General features: G+C 41.8%; 1 protein-coding gene across 1 annotated transcript; it reads left to right on the top strand.

Annotated features, from left to right (window-relative positions):
• Nucleotides 1-12714: 12714 nt before the first annotated feature.
• PLAC1 (placenta enriched 1) lies at nt 12715-13236 on the top strand (the record flags this gene model as incomplete). The annotated part of the gene is made up of 1 exon (XM_080910207.1): nt 12715-13236. One exon carries the CDS (start codon nt 12715-12717, stop codon nt 13234-13236), a length of 522 nt encoding a protein of 173 aa, XP_080766333.1.
• Between the last annotated feature and the right edge of the window lie 6643 nt (nt 13237-19879).

Here is a 19879-nt window from a genome sequence, read left to right as displayed (position 1 = left end):
TATTGCCTTTGCTTTTCTCTTCCCCTGCTTACAAAGCTCTTAGTTTCCCCAACATCTGAGACTTTAATACCCATAAACAACTTATAACTCTCTTTCCCTCCTGTACGCCCATCTTTTCGGAGATATAGTCTCACTATGTAACTTCGATTGGTATAGAACTCTATGTAGATCAGGCTGGCCTTGAACTCAGAGATTTGTCTGCCTCGGCCTCCCAAATGCTGAGGTTAAAGGTGTGCACCAATATGGCAGGCCTCTTTCCTGTGAGTTTGGCACATTCTTCCCATCTTGTCCTTGCCACTTACAAGCTTTGTGTCTTAAGTGAGTTTCCTTACCTGTCTAGCTCTCAGTGTCCTCTCTAAAGTAAGCCTAGTAGCAGCCATAGTTTCTACTCCACAGGGCTGCCATGGGGAGTGTAAAAGATTTGTGGACGGAGAGCCCTTGCTTGGGACCTCCTTTTCCTTCCTTCTGCAGTAGAATCATTCTAAAATCAGGAAAGTGTCTCTGAGGAACAGTCTTGTATCATGTCGGACCTAGTTTCTGTTTTTTACAGCCCTCAGTAGTAAAAAAGGAAAACATTCTAAATAAAGAATCATGGATGCAGCATGTGGGAGAGTGCTCTAACTCTGTATGAGACAAAATAGTGACACTTCAAAATACTTCAATTGCCTGTTTGTTACAAAGTCCCTTTAGATCCTGCACTATAGCAGATGCTCTAACCTGGTGGGAAGGTAAGCCATAATAGAAATTAAACAGCATCCCCTACCATCTTCTTAAACCCAATCCACACATGGTGGGGTAGATTTAAGATCTGGTGACTTGGCATGAGGACATGCTGGGTTTGGTGGGAAGAAAGGATTCACAAAGACCATTCTTGGGATTGGGGATTATTTGTTCCTTTGGGAAGTAGACATCTTCTCAGGGATGAGCATCTGCCCTTGCTCGACAGTTTCATCAACTAGATTATTCATTCTCAAGTGTCTGATTTTAAGAAAATGAGGTCCACTTTCCAGGAAAGTTCAGCCTATTCACACCTGGGTCTGGCCTGTGGTGGAGAGCTCATTAGAAACCCTAACAATATGTCTGAGTTTTTCCGAAGGTCATTCTAGCAAGAAAGCCTCACTTTTGCCTCATAATGCCTGTGCCCTCTCAGAGCTCCTCCCAGCCTTCACCCTTACAGGAAATTGCTCCCAGAGACTCTGTGGCTTGTTTTGCTCGATTTGAATGCTGGTTTTGCTCATTCTCCTAAATAGCTCAGCCATAAGATGCTAAGACAAATTCCCCCATATATCTTAGAGCCACTATCGACAGGTTAAACTACTTTGGGACTCTCTTCCTATCACAATCATTAGCTTATAATAATGTCCTGTGACTGGGTTCACCATGAACAGAGAAGGATACCAACAGGCTTGTGGAAAGGCCTGGGACCCAAATTCATTTTTCCAACCATAATCTTGGCCAAAGCTCTCTGCCTTTTATGGGCCCCAATTTCTATGGCATTAGCATGTGTTGCCTGCCTTTGGGGACCTTACAAGACAGCTGCAAGTATTAAGAAGGATAAGAAGACACAGTATGCTGTGTTAGCAGAGGGAGAGCTCTATTCAAATAAAAACTATCCAAATTAAGCAAAAATGTGATGTTCTTGAGAGTTATTGCCATATGTGATCCATATATGATCAAACAAGCTTTTGTATAAACTCTCCAGATTCTGCAATTGCTTAAAGCCTTGTAAATGAGCATAAAGGTATTTTTAAAGGTCATCATCATTACTCCAGTCTTAGTTAAGTAGAAACTTTTCTTTGATCACTTGTCCTGTTGCTATAGAAGGGCCTGAGTGGTCTCTAGTTCCAAGGAGAAGAGGAGCAAGCACTAGCATTTCAAGACAAACTTTAGCAGAAGGAGCTCAACGAGCACACAGTTTAGAAAGGCAATCAATCATAAATCCTTGTCCTCCCAGGCATGGTGGCCCCAACCAAACTAACAGGGAGAAGAAAGGTTTGGCAAGTTAAAAAATAGTTAGGACTTCTTATCCTCAGTTAAAACACAAGTAAGGGGTTGATTTATCCACTTGTGGTGGTACTAGTCTGTAATTTCAGCTGCTTAGGAGACTGAGGCAGAAGACTCAAAAGTGCAAAGCCAACTTGGGCTACAGAGTCAGTTTCAAGTCATCCTATGGCACTTAAGATTCTGGCTCCACATAATAAGTAAAACAAAGACTTAAGGGCTGGAGAGATAAGCCAGTAGATGATATAATCCTTCATACAGGGCATAAGGACCAGAGTTAGGATCCCCAGCACCCACATAGAAAATGGGGCAGGCATGGTGGCCCACCTACAGTCCCAGCACTGCAGAGGCAGAAACAGTGGTCTTAAGAGCAAGCTGGCTAGCTAGACTAGCTGAATTAGTAAACTCCAGGTTCAAAGAAAGACACTCCATAAACAAAATGGAGTATGACTGAGGAAGACATCTGATATTAACTACTGACCTTCACAAGCATATGCAAACACACACACACACACACACACACACACACACACACACACACACACTGTGTGGAAGAGAGTGAATTCCAAATTAAAACTTCACACAGAGGAAATGAATTGCCTCTCCAGCCATCATGATAATTTGTCATTCCATTATTACCTGGAAGCCTACATAGGAAGCCTTTCCCACCTATTTTTGAAGCAACACTTTGTCTCTCCTGCCAGGATCCAAGACCAGCACCAGAGCCCCTATGACAGGTCTCTTTCTGTTTGGCTTCATTTTCTGTTGTCTCATTAGCTTTCTTATTCAAAATGGAATTTAAGGTTGGAGGAAGTTATAAAATCCAACCTTTATAGTTGTGGGCTCTTTTCTCAGGGAAAAAATAGTATGTCTGTTCGACCTCTGGGGGAAAATACATATATTGTTTTGCTAGTACTACGAATAAGATGGCTTGAGGCATGGAAATTTATTGTCTCTCAGTTGTGGAGGCGAGAAGTCCAAGATCAAGTCATGAATGCGGCCATGATGTCTGAGAGTACTAGGTGGTGAGGGGCTCAGCTATGTAGTTCTGGAATTTATCAACAATCCCAGGATTGCAGCTCCAGCATTCCAGGCATGTGGCCATCTCCTTGTGTGTCTTCATGTTATCTTTTCTCTGCCCATGCCTATCTCTGTGCTAAAGTTTCTCCTTTTAAGAAGATATCATCAGTCACATTGGATTAGAGCCTACCACAGTGATTTCATTTTAACTCTCTTGACTCTATAAAAACCCTGCTTCCAAATAAGGTCTCATTCTGAGACACTCTTCGCTAGATTTTGACCTATCTTTTGTGGAGGGATGCGATGGAAACCATATACATTTGTAGATGGTGATAAGGATACAATGACTTAGCCCTTGATACAATTTACCAAATAAATCATCTTTTGATTTTTTTGCCTTTGGTTAGAAGATTATCAAGGAGCAGAGAACTTACCCCTTAGGTTATTCATAAAATAATATTATATATCATATGTACATATGATCAAATATGATAATATTTTGTAATTTACATTATTTTGTTGAGGCCGTGCTTCACTCTGTTGCCCTGGCTATCCTTAAACATGTTCTATAGTCAAGAAATCAGCCTGACTCTTCCTCCAAAGAGCTGGGATTAAAGGTACTAAATATATTATACATTTATTTTAGTGTGTATATTGTATAACATATATAATGAACACAAGTTTAACTTATTGAATACATATGTGCTTTCCTGTATATATGTTTTAACCAATAGTGCTCTCAGGAAGAAGGTACCAAACTGAGTCTCTGTTACATCGGGGTATAGATCAGGAGTATCACACCCGAATTCAAATCACTGCTACATAAACTGTGGAGGAGAGTGATGATGAATAGTGATATTTGCCAGTGACATACTCTACCTTGTGCGGAGATAGGATCAACTCTGAACACTTTTGACACTGTTTAGAAAAGAGGAAGCTCAAAGCAAACCTGAGATTGACCACAGAGGGTGGAGAAGGCTCAGCTCACTTTGTCTGGTATCCCAGGACCTTAGGAGGGTCCTGTTCTCCCCTCTATGCTTGGATCTGGGGTGAACTTGTCCATCTGCTGTCAGAAGGAGCACAGATGTGTGAAAGTCTGTGGCTGTCATTCCTTCTTTAGCTTAGAATATTTTTAAGTGACCCCAGAGCCCTACCCACATACCTGAGTAATCCCAGTGACTGCAGCAGGACCCTTCCATGGACTGTCCTGAGGCTTCTGGTTCTCATTACAATGCCTCTCAAGAGCTGACACAGCCTGACTTGGGCTTGACGATTTCTTTTTTCCTCCTGTATAACTAAAAGAAGGAAGACTTCCACTTTGTCCTCTTTTAGAGGTTGGTCCATCACAGGGTATCTGGGAACTGGGAAAAGGTATACAAAGAGTGTTGCCTGCATTTGGGATAACGGACAATGGAACGTCAAGCTAGGAAGATATAAAGTCCTTATCATTAGCAAGCCAGTCAGGCAAGCCAATGAGCAGAAGCTATGCTCTCAAAATACAAAGGCTTTCCCACTATTGCAAACCTTGACATGAAATATTGGAAAAGGTGGGGAAGAGGATAGCAAAAAATTAAATTCCAGTTCGTAGGGTCTAGACAAGGAAGCACAAGGACAGGGGATCAAACTTGTGTCCTCGAAGTTGCAAAGCAAGCACTTTACCTACTAAGCCAACTCCCTAGCCCCATGCATGACTTTGTCCATTCAGAAGCTATTTACTGATTGCTTATTGTGTATCGGACACTGTGATGGGTATCTTAAAGAGTTTACAGGGACTAGGCTGATGGCTCAGTGGTTAAGAGCACGGGCTGCTCTTCCACAAGACCAGGTTCTATTCCGCACTACATGGCAGCTCACAAGTGTCTGTAACTGTAGTTCCACAGGACACAACACCTCTTCTGGCTTCTACAGGCTCCAGGCAAATACATGCATGCAGGTAAAACACCCATACACATAAGATAAAATTCTAAATTTTTTTTAAAAAATTTATGGACCAAGAATTAAGGATGAAAATAAATAGTAAGGGTCAAAATGACATGGGAAAGAGATTTGAGGCTTTTTATGATTTGAGGGGTGTATTCATATCTGTATGTGTGGGCATGTGTGCTCATGTGCCCGTGTGCACGTATACGTGAATGCTTTTCTTTTCTCCCAATGTCTCAGCCACCAGCCCAAAGGTTTTTTACTTTCTGTAATATGTGCACACACCTCTTAAATTGTAGGCTCCCTAAAATTGACTGACACCCTTCCTATCAAAAGAACCTTTCTTCTGAATCTTCTCTCCCTCTCAGGAGCCAAGAGATGGCAATTGGCCCCAGTCAGGATACATACACGGGTACCACGTGGCCACACTCTGGGTAGAGCTGAGACACATAGAAGCTTTGAGTTAGAGAAAGATGTGTGCCAGTTAGGTCAGTTAAAAATCAACCAGACAGCCTATAAAATCAACTGTGGTTTGACTTGGACATAAGCCACTCTTCAGAGGCTATATGCATGCACCCTGCTTTAAAGACTCTGCCCAAAGCTCCCAGCTTTGAAAGGGAACAGGGAATGTGCCTGGCTGGGTTTTGGAAGCTGTCTCCAGCCCTCACTTATTGACACAAGCTGTATCAAGGAGGTGGTGTGTAGCCCTGGGTGTAGCATTCATTCCAGCTCTCTGCCCTCCCTAGGCTAAGACCCTGAAATCCTCTCAAGTGAACTGCCCTTTATTTGGTTTCAGTAGCCTTGGAGAGCCTACTAAAGGGTTAAATATGTGGTCTGGCCTGCTGCTGGGGTTGAGAGCCTTACATAGATACAAACCTACCTTGTCTTTTTAGAATGAGAAGGGACTCTGGGACTTTGTGGCAAATGGTGTCATTTTCTGGGCCACAGGGGAGGGGGGAATTAATCTCAAATAAGTGATTAAATTAAAACATAAACTGAATTAGAGGCATACATTTGGGATTTTTTTCCTTACATTTTTATGGAAATTATGAAATAACATCCCTATCCCTTTGTTCAACTTGAAAATTAAAACAACTCAGCTTCTCCACACAGGAGGAAAGGGGTTCCCAGGACCTGAGATTTCCAGTTTCCTCTTGTGCATGGCTTTCTGCATTTATTTTTTTTAATTTCATGTTCAGCTAAAGCATGGTTCCCCATCGTTTTGTAGTCTTATAGTGGTTCAATTTCACACTGGACCACTTACCTTTTAGTAACTAAATTCTCAGCCCAACGAAAAGTTATTTCTCTTACAAGAAGCCTGGGTTCTTATTTATTTCACAACCTTTATTTATGTATCAGATGAACCATGACATTTAAACTATGCTTGATAGCTTAACAGATTATAAGAACAAAACCAGATGGCCCAAACAAAAATAACGCTTTGATTGCTTTCAAATTCAACATCAAAAATTAAAAACAGCTTTCAGAAGGCCCTGACATTTTTTTCTACAAATGACTTTGAATCATATATGTATACACGAACCTCCTGACCCCAAATTAGAAATATATATTAAAAAATTTAACAATGACTAGTTAAGAGTGTTTTCCTCTTTTATCTTTTCTTTGGCTCTATTTTTCTTTGCAGTTCCTTTTAGAATAAAAGTGTGTGTGCGTGCGTGCGTGCTTGCATGTGTGTGTGTGTGTGTGTGTGTGTGTGTGTGTGTGTGTGTGTGTGTATTTAATGGCTGCTTTTTAGTTTAATTTGAATGGCGCCTTTTTAAAGAATCCTGTCGAGGTGTTTCTCTCTATGAAAATGGACTTTGTTAAGCATTAGCAGTTCATAATTCTTCCACAGAAAATGGTGAATAATGTGCAGTTACTTTAACACTGTGTTTCTCGAGGCTCCAAAACATAACCTGTCCCAGGGCCTTTAGCAAGAGTGCAAGTTCCATAAAAGCAGTTATTTCATTTTCTAACTCACTTTAGTGTACCTTTAGCATGCAAGACCTTGCATTAATCACCAGTCTCACTCTCTTTGAGAACGATTAAAACTAACCCTGACTTTACAAGGCTCTCTACCCTTGAGGTTATATACAGGGCAAACTTAGATTACTGAACTGCTAAACTACCAAGCTTTTAAAGCGTCCAGATGCTTTTCTCTCTGTGTCTCTGTCTCTGTGTTTCTCTTCTGATTCTGTAAAAGACCCTTTATTGCAACTCTGACTACTTTTTCTTCAGAGAAGATTCAAAAGAATAAGGAAACTTTGTTGCAAATCCAAGTTCTGACAGTTCTATTCTCCCCGAACTAATTGTATGTGCTCTTTTGGAGTTTCCTTTTCCTCTCTGTTTCCCTTTGTTTTGACAACAAGAGTCTGGGAAAACAATATACAAATGACCACTTTGCTGTTTTGAGTATAGTGAATTTTAAAAATAAATTAACTGTCAAACCAGACAGCTTCCAGGGTTTATGGAGTGATCTCTTTCTCCAAACTGTTCCAAAAACAGATGTGAAAATGTTTAGCTAATTCCCCCTCCTTGTTCTCCACGCAGAATTCCTACATGTCTCTAGCAACATCAGAGGAGATTCGTGGACAAAACTCCTATCTGCTTTCTAGGAGATTTGTGTTTTAGACTTCTCACTTTGCTCAGTAACACCACAAAACTGATTTGCACCCGAGTTTTGGGGTCTCTTAGAAAGCTTTGTAATCCAGACATGGTGGCTTATGCCTTTAATCTCAGTACTTGGGAAGCAGAGACAGACCCATCTCTGAGTCTGAAGCCAACCTGGTCTACGTAAAAAATTCCAAGTAGGGCACTATCTAAAGAAATAAAAAATAAAAGCATCCTGAAATTTCAAAGTCCCTATATTTTAATCAATATAAAATAAACCTAAAAAATAAATAAAATAAAATATACCTAAAGTCTATCTCTGGGCTCCACGTGCACACATAGAGTAACACTCACACACTATAGTTGCAAAACCAACTAACAAACTTATTCTTCTGGTCTCAGTGAAACTCTGTTCTCTTTAACCAAAGTGCCACCTTTTGCACTTACCCAAGATTCTATTTTTAAGGTTTAGAACAGTGATTCTCAACCTTCCTAATGCTGCGACCCCTTAATTAGTTCCTCATGTTGTGGTGACCTCCAACCATAAAATTAGTTCCGTTGCTACTTCATGGCTGTAATTTTGCTACCATTATGAATCATAATGTAAATATCTCATATGTGGGATATGTGATATGTGACTGCTGTGAAAGGGTCCTTCAAACCCCAAATAGATCATGGCCTACACGTTGAGAACCACTGTTTTAGAACTGATGGATATAGTAAATAATTTGTGTCAACTATATCGAATTATGTACCATAAATTATTCTAAAAATGTGAATATACTCCTATCGTTCCGTGGGCACATTCACAGACTGATAATATTTGAGGAAAAATCTTGGCTCTGTACTGACTGTGTATGTACTGTCTTTGCCATTATCCCCTGAACAGTACAACCTAAGGACTATTTCTATAGCATTTATGTCATACCAGGTATTATAAGTAGTCTAGAGATAAGTTAAAGTGGCCTGAAGGATGAAGCTGGGTTGTGTGCTTTTTGTACAAGAGAGGTGAACGTCTGCAGATTTGCATATTCCCCCCAAGCTCCAAGAACCAATCCTCCACAGTGAAGGACAACTGTATCTATTTTGTTATTTGAATTGCTATTTTCCACTTTAAATATATCAGGGCTGAACTTCACAAGCAGCATTTTCAGCCATTCCCTGTAGGGATCTTGGCACAGGCACTCCTTTGTAGTTTCTCTCTGCACTGAAGGTTGCCATTTTGTCTAGACTTGCTCTTCAGCTTGTTCCACTGGCTCTGCCCCTTGGCCCCTCCGAGTACCAGCATCCAAGCAACTTTTTATGTGCCTCCTGGAGAGCTGGCCCTCCTGCTTACAGCACAAGAAGCGTTTGACCCATTGAGCCACCCTCCTAACCCTCATCTCATGCATTTTTAATGTAAAGGATTATTCTGAATATGGGCAGCCTTGGGTAGAGGAAGAAGAGTGAAGGAACATTTTTGTTGAAGGAACTAGTGGGAAATGTATATGCGCAAACCACATTCGAGAAAACAGAAAGCTCCTTGTACTCTGGAACTGCACGGAAAATAAACCCTTTGCGTCCAGGTGTTAGAAGAATTTGCCTGGCCACTCTATAGCTCAGTTCAGGACTGTATGTTCCATAGTTGAGCCCTGTTTGGTTAAACCAAACAAATCTCAGCTCACCACAGGGAGAATTTGCAATCCAGGCCAAATGGGGCGGCATCCATGATACATACTCTAAAACCTGCTTTCTAAACGCACCTTTGTATTTCCCTCCTCCTCAGTCCCCAAATGCCCCATCAGCACTGATGGTTTCTGGGGAGTTTAGCTGGAATTCTGCTCATATCCTACATCTCTCAGGCTGCTGTGTCCAGTTCCGACTGGAGCTGGGATACCTTCAGTCTGGACCTAGCATCTTCTCCCACTTCCCTTCTTAGCCCTTCGGCCGCCTTTGGCCCTGGTGACCCCAGTCTTCCCCATCCCTTCTCAAGATCATATGCTGCCAGCTGATGTCACTTAGGTGTTAGGAAAGCCAGCTCATGTGATGACTTCACACTGTGTGGTGAATGACGTGTAACCATTCCCCAGCACAAGTGAGTGCAGCGTGGGCAGACAAACCTGCCCTTCTCTCTGGTCCCTGCAAAGAGCCAGCAGCTGGGGAGAAGATAGTTGCTGTAGTTTTGATGCGGGTGTTTTCAGCAAAAGGGGTTGCATCCTAAAACACAGCCTTGAACTACTGGGCTCCAACTTAGAAAGTACATTCTGTTCTCCTCCTAATCTCTAGCCTTTCCCTTCTCCCTCAGAGCCATGAGACCTCAAGCATGGTCTGCACTGACTTTAATTAAAGGTTTTTTTTTTCTCTGAGTCCAGAGAGGTATGTCATCATGCCCATAGGCATCTTCATGTATTGCTTCTGTTACATGGAAATCTGTGGCTGGCTCTGAGGAAACTGGGGGAATGGGTTCTATATTGTCCAAGTTTGGAGGTTTGTACTAAGTGATTGCTGAAACAGTGGTGTCAGCAAACTTTCTCTTTCAAACTGAATCAGAGCAATAGAACTTGAAAACGGGTGTGGAGCAAGAACATAGTCTACAGTGATTGCCTGGGGACCAATTGGCTTGTTTCTTGGATAATGAAGGCATTTGGTAACATTATTTGGATTATTCATAAGAGAAGGGAAGAGGGAGGGGAAATGGACAGATTAACTCTCAGACCAGAACAGCTTTTTCAACTGGAGCCTCAGTTTGGTGACTGAGAACAAAAAAAATGAGATGAAACAATTGTTTCCTTGGCCAGAAATACTGAGATCATGTTAAAGGAAAGGGAACTAAAGGGAGACAGAGATGGAGAGAGGAAAGGAGGAGGAGATGAGAGACAGAAAGCTAGTCTAAAGCATCTTTAGGACAGGGTGGTTTCTTTAGTTACAAAGTGACAGTGCCGGGATGATTCTCTCTAGCTCTCTCTCTCTTTCTCTGTGTTTGTGTGTGTTTCTCTATGTATGTGTGTCTCTGCCTCTGATTGTCTCTGTCTCTGTGTGTCTGTGTGTCTGTGTGTCTCTATCTGTGTATGTTGCTGCTGCTCTATTTCTATTTTGCTTTTGTGAGAAAAAAAAAATATCAGCCCCAGGAGTGACAATTTAGAACAAAGACAGTGTGCACCAAAGTCTCCTTCAGTTTCTTTTATACCACCCCCCCCCACACTGCAGAGAGAATGAGCAGTCATTGTGAAGAGAGGAAAGATGGCATGAGCCAGAGACGCTCATCAGAAGCTCAGCTTGCCATCCAGGGCACGGCATTCACTCTCCGTGCGTCTCTACACCCCCCCTGCCGGTGTACAAGTGGGAAAGGGGAATGTATTCGGGGGCCCTTTTAGCCTGATGATATGAAGATAAATATTTTTCCAAGGATGAAATCATCTATATGGGGAATACTTAGGAGGGAGCAAAAGTTAATCTCTACACTTACGTACATGCATTTCCTTCCAATTTTTAGGCACTTTTCATTTGATTCATGTGAGCTTCCATGTTTAAAGTGAATTGGACACTATCTGATGATGCTGTCCCTGCTCCCCTTGTCGCCTCCCTCTGCTGCCATGTTTTAGACACGTATTCTTAGCTTTATTTTTTCTCCCTGCCACTCTCTGCACCACTCTTTTGAAGGCAAAAGACAAAAAGAACCTAAAAGCTAGTGAGTACAACAGAATCTAGGCAAAGACTTTAAGGGCTAATTGTTCAATCTACACAGGAAGCATAAACAAAATGCTTCTTTCTTAATGTAGGGTTTCTTTTAGGTAGTTTATATGCAATATACATTTAAAATGTAAAAAGCACCGAGAAGAAGGAAACTTCCAAGTGAGGCAGAAGTGAATTTTAATTTCATTTCAGGAACTTGCATATTAAAGATACCTTGAATGGCTTCTTAGGACTTTACTTAGTGATTTATTTGGTCATGCTTTGAATGAAATGCAGGCTCTCCCATATTCTACACTAGTGTTCTACCTCTGAGCCACGTGGAGCCTGGCTTGGTGGCCTATGTCTTAAGTTGACCATCTCATACTGTTTTGGTATAAGCCACATATTGTTCCCTCATGTGGAGAATGAGACTCTGCACTGATCAGGATTGCTATCCCATTTTGTGTAAGGCTAGGGAAAACCCCAAATGAAACAGTTTCCATGTTAAAGATGAAATAAAAAAAAATACAGTTTAATTTAAACTAGTAACCTAGTCTGCCTTAATGGTGTAAGGTTCTCACATATATTATCCCGATGAGTCCTTCCATATAACCTTCTTTCTTAGCAAACAAATTGAATTTTAAAACCTAAGAAGAAGTCTGGTGAGATGGTTCAGTGGGTAAAGGTGTTGCCTGATGACCTGAGTTCAATTCCTGGAAGCCACATGGTAGGAGGAGAGACTCCTGAAAGTTGTCCTCTGCCCTCTGCCCTCTATACACTTACCTCCCCACAATAAAGTAGAACAAAGTAAGCGAATACCTTCCCACAATCAAATATAACAAGTTCTGAAAAAAATAAAAACTAAGGAGAAATTGCATTTTATCCCTGACAACCACATGCTGAAATTTGGCTGAATGGCTTGACTAGATATGGCCAAATTCATTTAGTAGCATTCTAACTCATGGTGACCAAAAAGATTCTCTGATATATTGGGCCATGTTGGAAATGAGAGGAATTTCAGAAAGAAAAAAAATCAGAGAATTTTCAGAAAGGAAGGGAAGGGGGGAGAGAGAGAGAGAGAGAGAGAGAGAGAGAGAGAGAGAGAGAGAGAGAGAGAGAGAGAGAGAAGAAAGAAGGAAAAGAAAAAAACAGACAGAGCTACATAGTGAGACTTTATCAAAAGAGACAAATAAAACCAAATGACAACAATAACGTTCTGAGCCTGGTGTGGTGGCTTACACTGAAATCCCAAAACTTATGTGGTCAAAGTATGAGGATTGTCACAGTCCAGGGCCAGCTTATGCAACATAATGAGTTACAGGCCAGCCTTAGCTACAGAGTAAGACTCCATCTCAAAAACCATAATCCCCTAATTGCACTTCTGTTAAAAACTCATAATTGAGCTTTACCTAACACATAAGGTAACTCGCCTCTTATGTTTTTGTGTGTTCTAGAATCCCTTTCTGGACGCCTTTCTGCCTCCTGTGACTTGGCACCCAACCTACTGCAAGAATGAAACTCTTCAAGCTCCTAGGAAGCATCGTCTTGTTCACCTTCCTGTTTTCTGGCTACTCTGAGCAAAACCAAGTGAATGTGCTGTGCTCTACAGATTGGTTCATGGTCACCGTTCACCCCTTCTTGCTGAATAATGATGTGTACGTGCACTTTTATGAGGTGCACTTGGGCCTTGGTTGTCCTCCGAATCATGTTCACCCTCATTTCTACCAGTTCCACTACCGTGTTACCGAATGTGGCATACGAGTCAAGGCCGTCTCTCCAGATGTCGTTATCTACAGCTCCGAGATTCACTATGCTTCCAAGGGCTCATCAGCAAGATATGTGATTCCTGTGTCGTGTGCTGCCCCTCGCCGGTCCCCTTGGCTCACTAAGCCCTACTCTGCGAAAGCACCTAGCAATAACATGGGCGCAACCGCAAAGAATGATACTTCCTACAACGTGTTCACCTTGCCGGAGCCTAGCCAGCAACCCAACTGCAGCTGTCCACCTTATGTCTTCGGTCAAAAGAGCATGTAAACCCCACATCATGGGGCAGGGTCTTTGGAAGTCCATCTTGTGTAGTCATCTGACTGTGCAAATATTTCTGGGAGCTAGTGTGTTCACTCAGATGATCTGAGGAAACCCATATAGTGCCCAGATTTCAGGGCTTCTGAAAATTCTGTTTCTAAGAATTAGTATTTAGTATTTTCTACTGCCAGGCAAATAAATGCCATTACAGCTCTTTTAGGGGAATTTTGGAAGGGGTCAATTCATATATACCTGATTGTAACTTTTTGGGGTTTTTTACTATTTTTGTATCTTTTTAAAAAATAATAAAATTCTGATTGGCATCAAATTATCATTGTATGGTTTTGCTTCATAAACATATATCTCGTCTTGTCTACGGAGCAGGCATTAGTCTACTAGCCAGCTTTGGTGCATGGGTTTTTCACTCTGAGATGATTTCCCACCCCTTCAGGTTCCTCTACAAAGCCTTTCCCAAGAGAATCTCTTGCTCTACATCCGCACTTCCCGGCATCTGGTCTTCTGTTTACCACCACGGAGCTTAGCACTAAGTCTCCCTTGTTTGATGTCCAGCTATACCACTTTCTATGTACAGAAGGGATAAGCTGGTTATCTTCAAGTCTCCAGTGATTCTGGGAAGCAGACAAGTCACGTTCCAATGCTCCCATGCTAGGTTCCCAAGGCTGAGCTGGATGGAAGCTTACAGTGCTTTGATAACAGCCCTCCCACCCACCCCCAAAATATAAACTATCAGAAAGCAGCCCAGAGTGTGGCTATCCATTAGCTTTCTCAGAGGCTTAGAGCAACAAGAGGAAGTGAATAACTCGACAACTATTTATTATGCAGTGAAACTACAGGCAGACCTAGGTCTAAACACCAAATAAATGATGGTGAGAAGAAAGGGACTCAGAGAAATTGAGGTCACATAGCTAATAAGCAAATAAGTAAATAAAGATAAATTCAGATAGTGACAAATGCTATGCAGAACTTCAAACAAAGTGACATGGGAAACGGGGGAGGCACCAGGCCTCTGTGGTCTTGCCATTTAAACTGCCTTGGATGTGAACACTGAGATAATCTCCTTCAGCCCTCACTATGGTCTTATAAAAGAAATGCTCCTCTCATACCGAGTTAAAAAATAAGAAAACTTTTCTTTTTGGAAGAGGCAGGATGGTTGCTACAAGTTCAGACTAATATGATCTACGTGGTGGGTCTGTCTCAAACCACACACACACACACACACACACACACACACACAGGGGTAGGGGGACGAGGGGAATTGAGGCAGGGCTGATTAATAAAGCAATTCACAGTCCTATACCTAGTAAGAGGCAGACTCTTCAAAATGTCGTGTCATATATCATAAGCATAACATTCTTACTTGTCAGTAAAGGTTATTTTTAAAGAAGAAAGCAGTGTTCAGGAGAGATGTTAACAGCATTTGCTGCTCCTCCAGAGGACCCAGATTCAGTTTCCATCATCCACAGCGGGCAACAACCATCCATTACTTGAGCTCTAAGGGATCCAAATTCTCAGGCCTCTGTTGGCACCTGCACACACATGCCCACCCACAGACAGACATACACACGCGTACACATAATTAAATCTTTTACAAATAAATCTTTAACTAAAACCAAGAACGCAATGTTGTGGCACAATTTTCTCATTAATAAAGATTAAGTGCTTTGGCAGATGAATAAAGATTTGAAGGGCCATCACCAAGAAAAGAAATTCAACTATGGTAATTAAAGAAAGATAAATTTATCTCAGTATCTCTTGCCCTTTTTGGTAAACTGACAGGTTACAATCCGTAGAAGGCTGGTATGAATGCAACAGATATCTATTACAATCATCTGAGGGGGTAAATAACTACATTAGATGTTGGGAATTTAATGGCTGACAAAAACTCATACACTTTGATGTATACAACCATGTAAAGTTACCTATAGAGTTAGAGGTTGCAAAGGCTATTTAAGCCCATAGGTTGGGTTTGCACAAAGATATGAGGTCCAGGACTAAGGTCATTGGAGAAAACGCCAGGAATCTATTCCAACCCAGTGGTGGCAGGGCAAAAGGACAGATGATGGTGGTAAACAATGAAAGGGGTAAGAAGGACATCAAAGAAGATAGAAGTGACCTCAAAATGATGTGTGGAAAGGTTGGGAGGACGGACAGACAATAAATAAACCAAGATGGAGTAAGCCTACACTGGATGAAATTGGGAACAATTGAGGAGTTCTGATATGAAAGTTAATTTCACTGAATTAAGATGAAGGAGAAGGGCATTTTAGGCAGAGAGAATGCAGAAAACTCGCTGCTTGATCATGTGCTTGTTGGGGGGTGGGGGAGGGTCTTATGCATCCAGCCACAGCTGCTGTGAGTTGTGATGTTCAATAGCTCCCATGCTCCTGCAGATGGCCCTCTCCCTCAACACATACACACGCACACACGCACAGGCGAGTGCCGTCTCAGCGCACATTCACACATACACATACACGCGTGCACACACACCGGCATCACTAAATGAATTCATGGGTTAAAAAAAAAGAATATATGAACTTGGAAGTGAAAAGATGAAAAGAGATGAAGAGGTATGGGACACAGGAGGAGTAGATTTGCTTTTTAGAAACTTAACTGTAAACATGCATGAAAGTCTCAAACAAAAGAAATGCATGTGTATAAAAAACTGCTGGTCAGTAACCATATTTTACATAACTTGACATCCCAGTATAATTAAGCAACGTTTGTAATCAGTAATAAAAGCTGAGACATAGCTCTGGAAGAGCAAAAAGCTACCTTAACCCTGAGTCATGTCTCCAGCCCTTCAGCCCTGAGTTGTTAGTTGAGTAATTTAATTAGCTTGTGATACACCACTCCAAAAGAATGTTTTGCTTCTTTATTGCAGCAACCCTCAGTTCATTCTCAAGGTGACAAGGTTTATAAACTTCCATAACATAGTGTTCGGAATGTTTGTAATAATAGCAAGACATGCTTTGTTTGCTATCAAAGGAAATGAGCACGTTCACCTTTCGATTTCTAGAAAAGCCAAAAAGGTCTGCATCATTTGTTAGGATAATTGCTTGTCGGATATTTAAGAATTTGAGCTGTAATGAGATGTTTTACCCATAAAAGGAGACTCAGAGTAATGTCCAGTTGTTTTGTTCTTGGGCTGAGGATGTAGCTCACCAGCACAGTGCATGCATAGCGTGTGCAGTCTCCCAGCACCATGAAAAAAACTCTCCTCAGTGACCTAAAACAAACAACAAAAATTTTTTTAAATATTGTTAATTTTTTTATTCCTTTGCCAAGCTATATTTTTCATTGTGTAAAGTACACACACACACACACACACACACACACACACACACACACACACGCACGCACGCACGCACGCACGCATATACACATATGTATGTGCACTAAGGGCAAACATAAATTTTCATGTATAAAATCTTTTTATTACATTTTTAGTGTGTGTGCCACAGCATGCAAATGGAGGTCAAAAGACAATGTTGCAAAGTCACTTCTCTCCTTCTTCTCCCACTATGCAGGTTCTGGAGATCATAATAAAGTCCTCGTGCTTGATAGCAAGCACCCTCACCCTCAGATCAGCCCAGCCTGGAATAGGGAATCCAGTGTGGAAGAAAAATAATTTTCCAAGTAATGTCTATAAAATAGTCATTTTTTTTCTTTTTAAATTAAAAAAAGTTTATTATTTGTTTTTAGTTTGTTTGGATATGGGGCTTCTAGTGGGTCTTGGTACATGTCTAGAGGTCACAGGGGAACTCTCCAGAGCCACATCCTGTCTGGTAGGTTAGACAGATCAAACTTGGGTCTCGGGGTTGGAGGCAAGAGTCTTTTACCTTCATCTGTTTTCTAAGCTTTATTTACGTGACAGAACACAAGGAGACCTGAGATTCAGGGGCCCACCCCACAAGCAACAGAGGGTCAGTAGTCTAAGAACAAAATGATGTTGCTGTAAGCATCCATGTCACCGTCATCCCCACACCAACACCCTGAATAATTTAGAGTCTTCAAAATAATCTCTGGAGTTGGGGATTTAGTTCGGTGGTGAAGCACTTGTGAAAAGTCCCCCTCCGATGATAAAAGATGCTCGCACACACTGAAGATGGGGGGTTATTCAGGTCACAGAGCAAGTGTGCTGAGGATCCAGGCTTCCTAAGTTACTTTCAATGTTGTTTTTACTTCATGGAAATATTTGATGACAATATTTTCAAACTGCCCTTGAAAGACAACACTCTCCACTTGGAAGGTGTGCCACCACCAAACCCAGTCCGATGCTAGGTTGCTGGAGCCATTCCTTTGCTTTTGCTTTTCCTTCTTTCTTTTTCCTTTTGACTTATATTTACTGTCGTTGTAAAACCTACCTTTTGATAAAGCTTAGTGATTAACTTTAAAAGTCAATGAAGGGGGGCTGGAGAGATGGATCAGCGGTTAAGAGCACTAGCTGCTCTTCCAGAGGTCCTGAGTTCAATTACCACCAACCACATGGTGGCTCCCAACCATCTGTAATGGGATCCGATGTTCTGGTGTGTCTGACAGCTACAGTGTACTCATATACATAAAATAAACAAATCTTTAAAAAAGTCAATGAAAATCAAGTCAGAACTAGTCAGGACTTCTGGTGTTCACATCTAGGGGAGAGGGGAGGGTTGGAAAGAAGACAAAGGAAGAGGACTGGGGACAGTTACCTTAGTTACCTATGTTGTTGCTATGATCTAATGCCTGAGGAAAGCAACTCAAGGCAAGAGCATGCTGGAGAGATGACTAAGTGGTTTAGGCCAAGGACTGCTCTTCTAGAAAGCCTGAGTTTGGCTCCATGTTGGGTGGCTTTCATTCACCTGGAAGTTCAGCTTCAGAGATCCAGCACGTTTTCGGGTTTCTGAAGGCACCTAGGCACATATGGTATACAATGTGCATACACATAAGTGAAAATAAACTTTAAAGACAGAAAGGGTGTATCTTAGCTCACAGTTCAAGGGTACAGTTCATCATTTCAAAGAAGCAAGCCACATGGTCACAGGATCTTGAGGCTGCTATTCCCATCAAAAGCAAGGTCAGGATGCTCAATGACCAGCTAGCTCCCTTTCTCCTTTTTCTTCAGTCTAAGGCCCCAGCCCCTAGTATGGTTCTTCACACAGTTAAGGTAGATCTTCCCACTTCAATTAACCTACTCTAGATGATCCCTCTCAGAAATGCTCAGAGAGTGAGCTAATCCGCATAACTCCTCAGAGGCACACTGATGGCATGTGTGACTATAGCTTCTGTCAAGCTGACAAATAATAGTAAGCATGACGTGGAGGAGTGTGACGCATCTCCTGACGTACATTCATCACAGCATATCTTTTTCTGCTTTTGACTCTTCCGGGATAACAATTTTACTTGTGAACAATGGAGACTGGTCTATTCTACATAAGATAGGGGTGGCCTTTGCAACACTTTTATGTCACATGTAAGTTAGGAATCTGTTTAAAAAAAACAGTTTTGTGATATGATGACACAAGGCCCTTTAAAACCCCCTACACTATCTTTGACTAAAGCCAAAACTCCTCTTTGAAAACTAGGGATGTAATTCTGATGTTAGAGTTCTTGCATAGCATACTCAGAACTCTGGGATGGGTCCTCTGCACTGCATAAAATGGATGTGGTTGTGCACATTTAAAATCCCAGCACTCTGACAGGAGCCTGATATAGCTGTTTCCTGAGAGGCTCTGCCAGAGTCTTACTGATACAGAGGTGAATGCTCTCAGCCAACCATTGGACTGAGAATGGGGTCCACAGTGGAGGAGTTACTGAAGGAGCTGAAGGTGTCTGCAACCCTTTAAGAACACCATTATCAATCAACCAGACCCCCAGAGCTCCCAGGAACTAAACCAACCAAAGAGTACACATGGAGAGACCCATGGCTCCGGGTGCATACGTAGCAGAGGATGGCCTTATCAGACGGACATCAGTGGGAGGAGAGGCCCTTGATCCTGTGAAGGCTCAATACCCCAGTGTAGGGGAATGCCAGGGTGGTAAAGTGGGAGTGGGTAGAGGGGTGGGAGAGCATCCTCATAGAAGCAGGGAGAGGGGGAATGGAAAAGGGGGTTTCCAGAGGGGAAACCAGGAAAGGGAATAAATTTGAAATGTAAATAAAGAACATATCTAGTAAAAGAAAAAAAAAACAATCCTAGCACTCTGAAGACTGAGGTTGAAGAATCCAAAATCCAAGATCATCCTCATCTATAAAAGAACACTGAGGCCAATGCCAGCCTGGGTCACACGAGACCTCAATGTGTGTTCCCCCATTCCATCCAAATTCCCAAGTTCCTACAAGGTTCACTTCCAACTTACAAGTACCAAGCACAGTGATGGGTTTTGAGGAGAATGGTTAGAGTTCAGAGTAGCTAATCTAAAAAAAAAAAAATTCATTCCACATTATTTTTTGGTTACTGTGCTCCAAATGTCTGTCCCAGATGGACTTCTGGTATGCCAAAGCCGTGGACGTGGGTTAAACACCTATCAGTTTCTACAAAAGGCACTAAGGCTGCTAACAACTATTGTTAGCATCAACACACTTTTTGCTCTTCTCAGAAATGCACTCGTTCAACAAATAAGTATTGAACACCAGCTGAGACAACTTACTACTCAA

Source organism: Micromys minutus, assembly GCF_963924665.1.
Source record: "Micromys minutus genome assembly, chromosome: X".
NCBI lineage: Eukaryota > Metazoa > Chordata > Mammalia > Rodentia > Muridae > Micromys > Micromys minutus.
The sequence above is the reverse complement of the archived record's forward strand: the minus strand, read 5'-3'. Positions and strand labels throughout refer to the sequence as shown.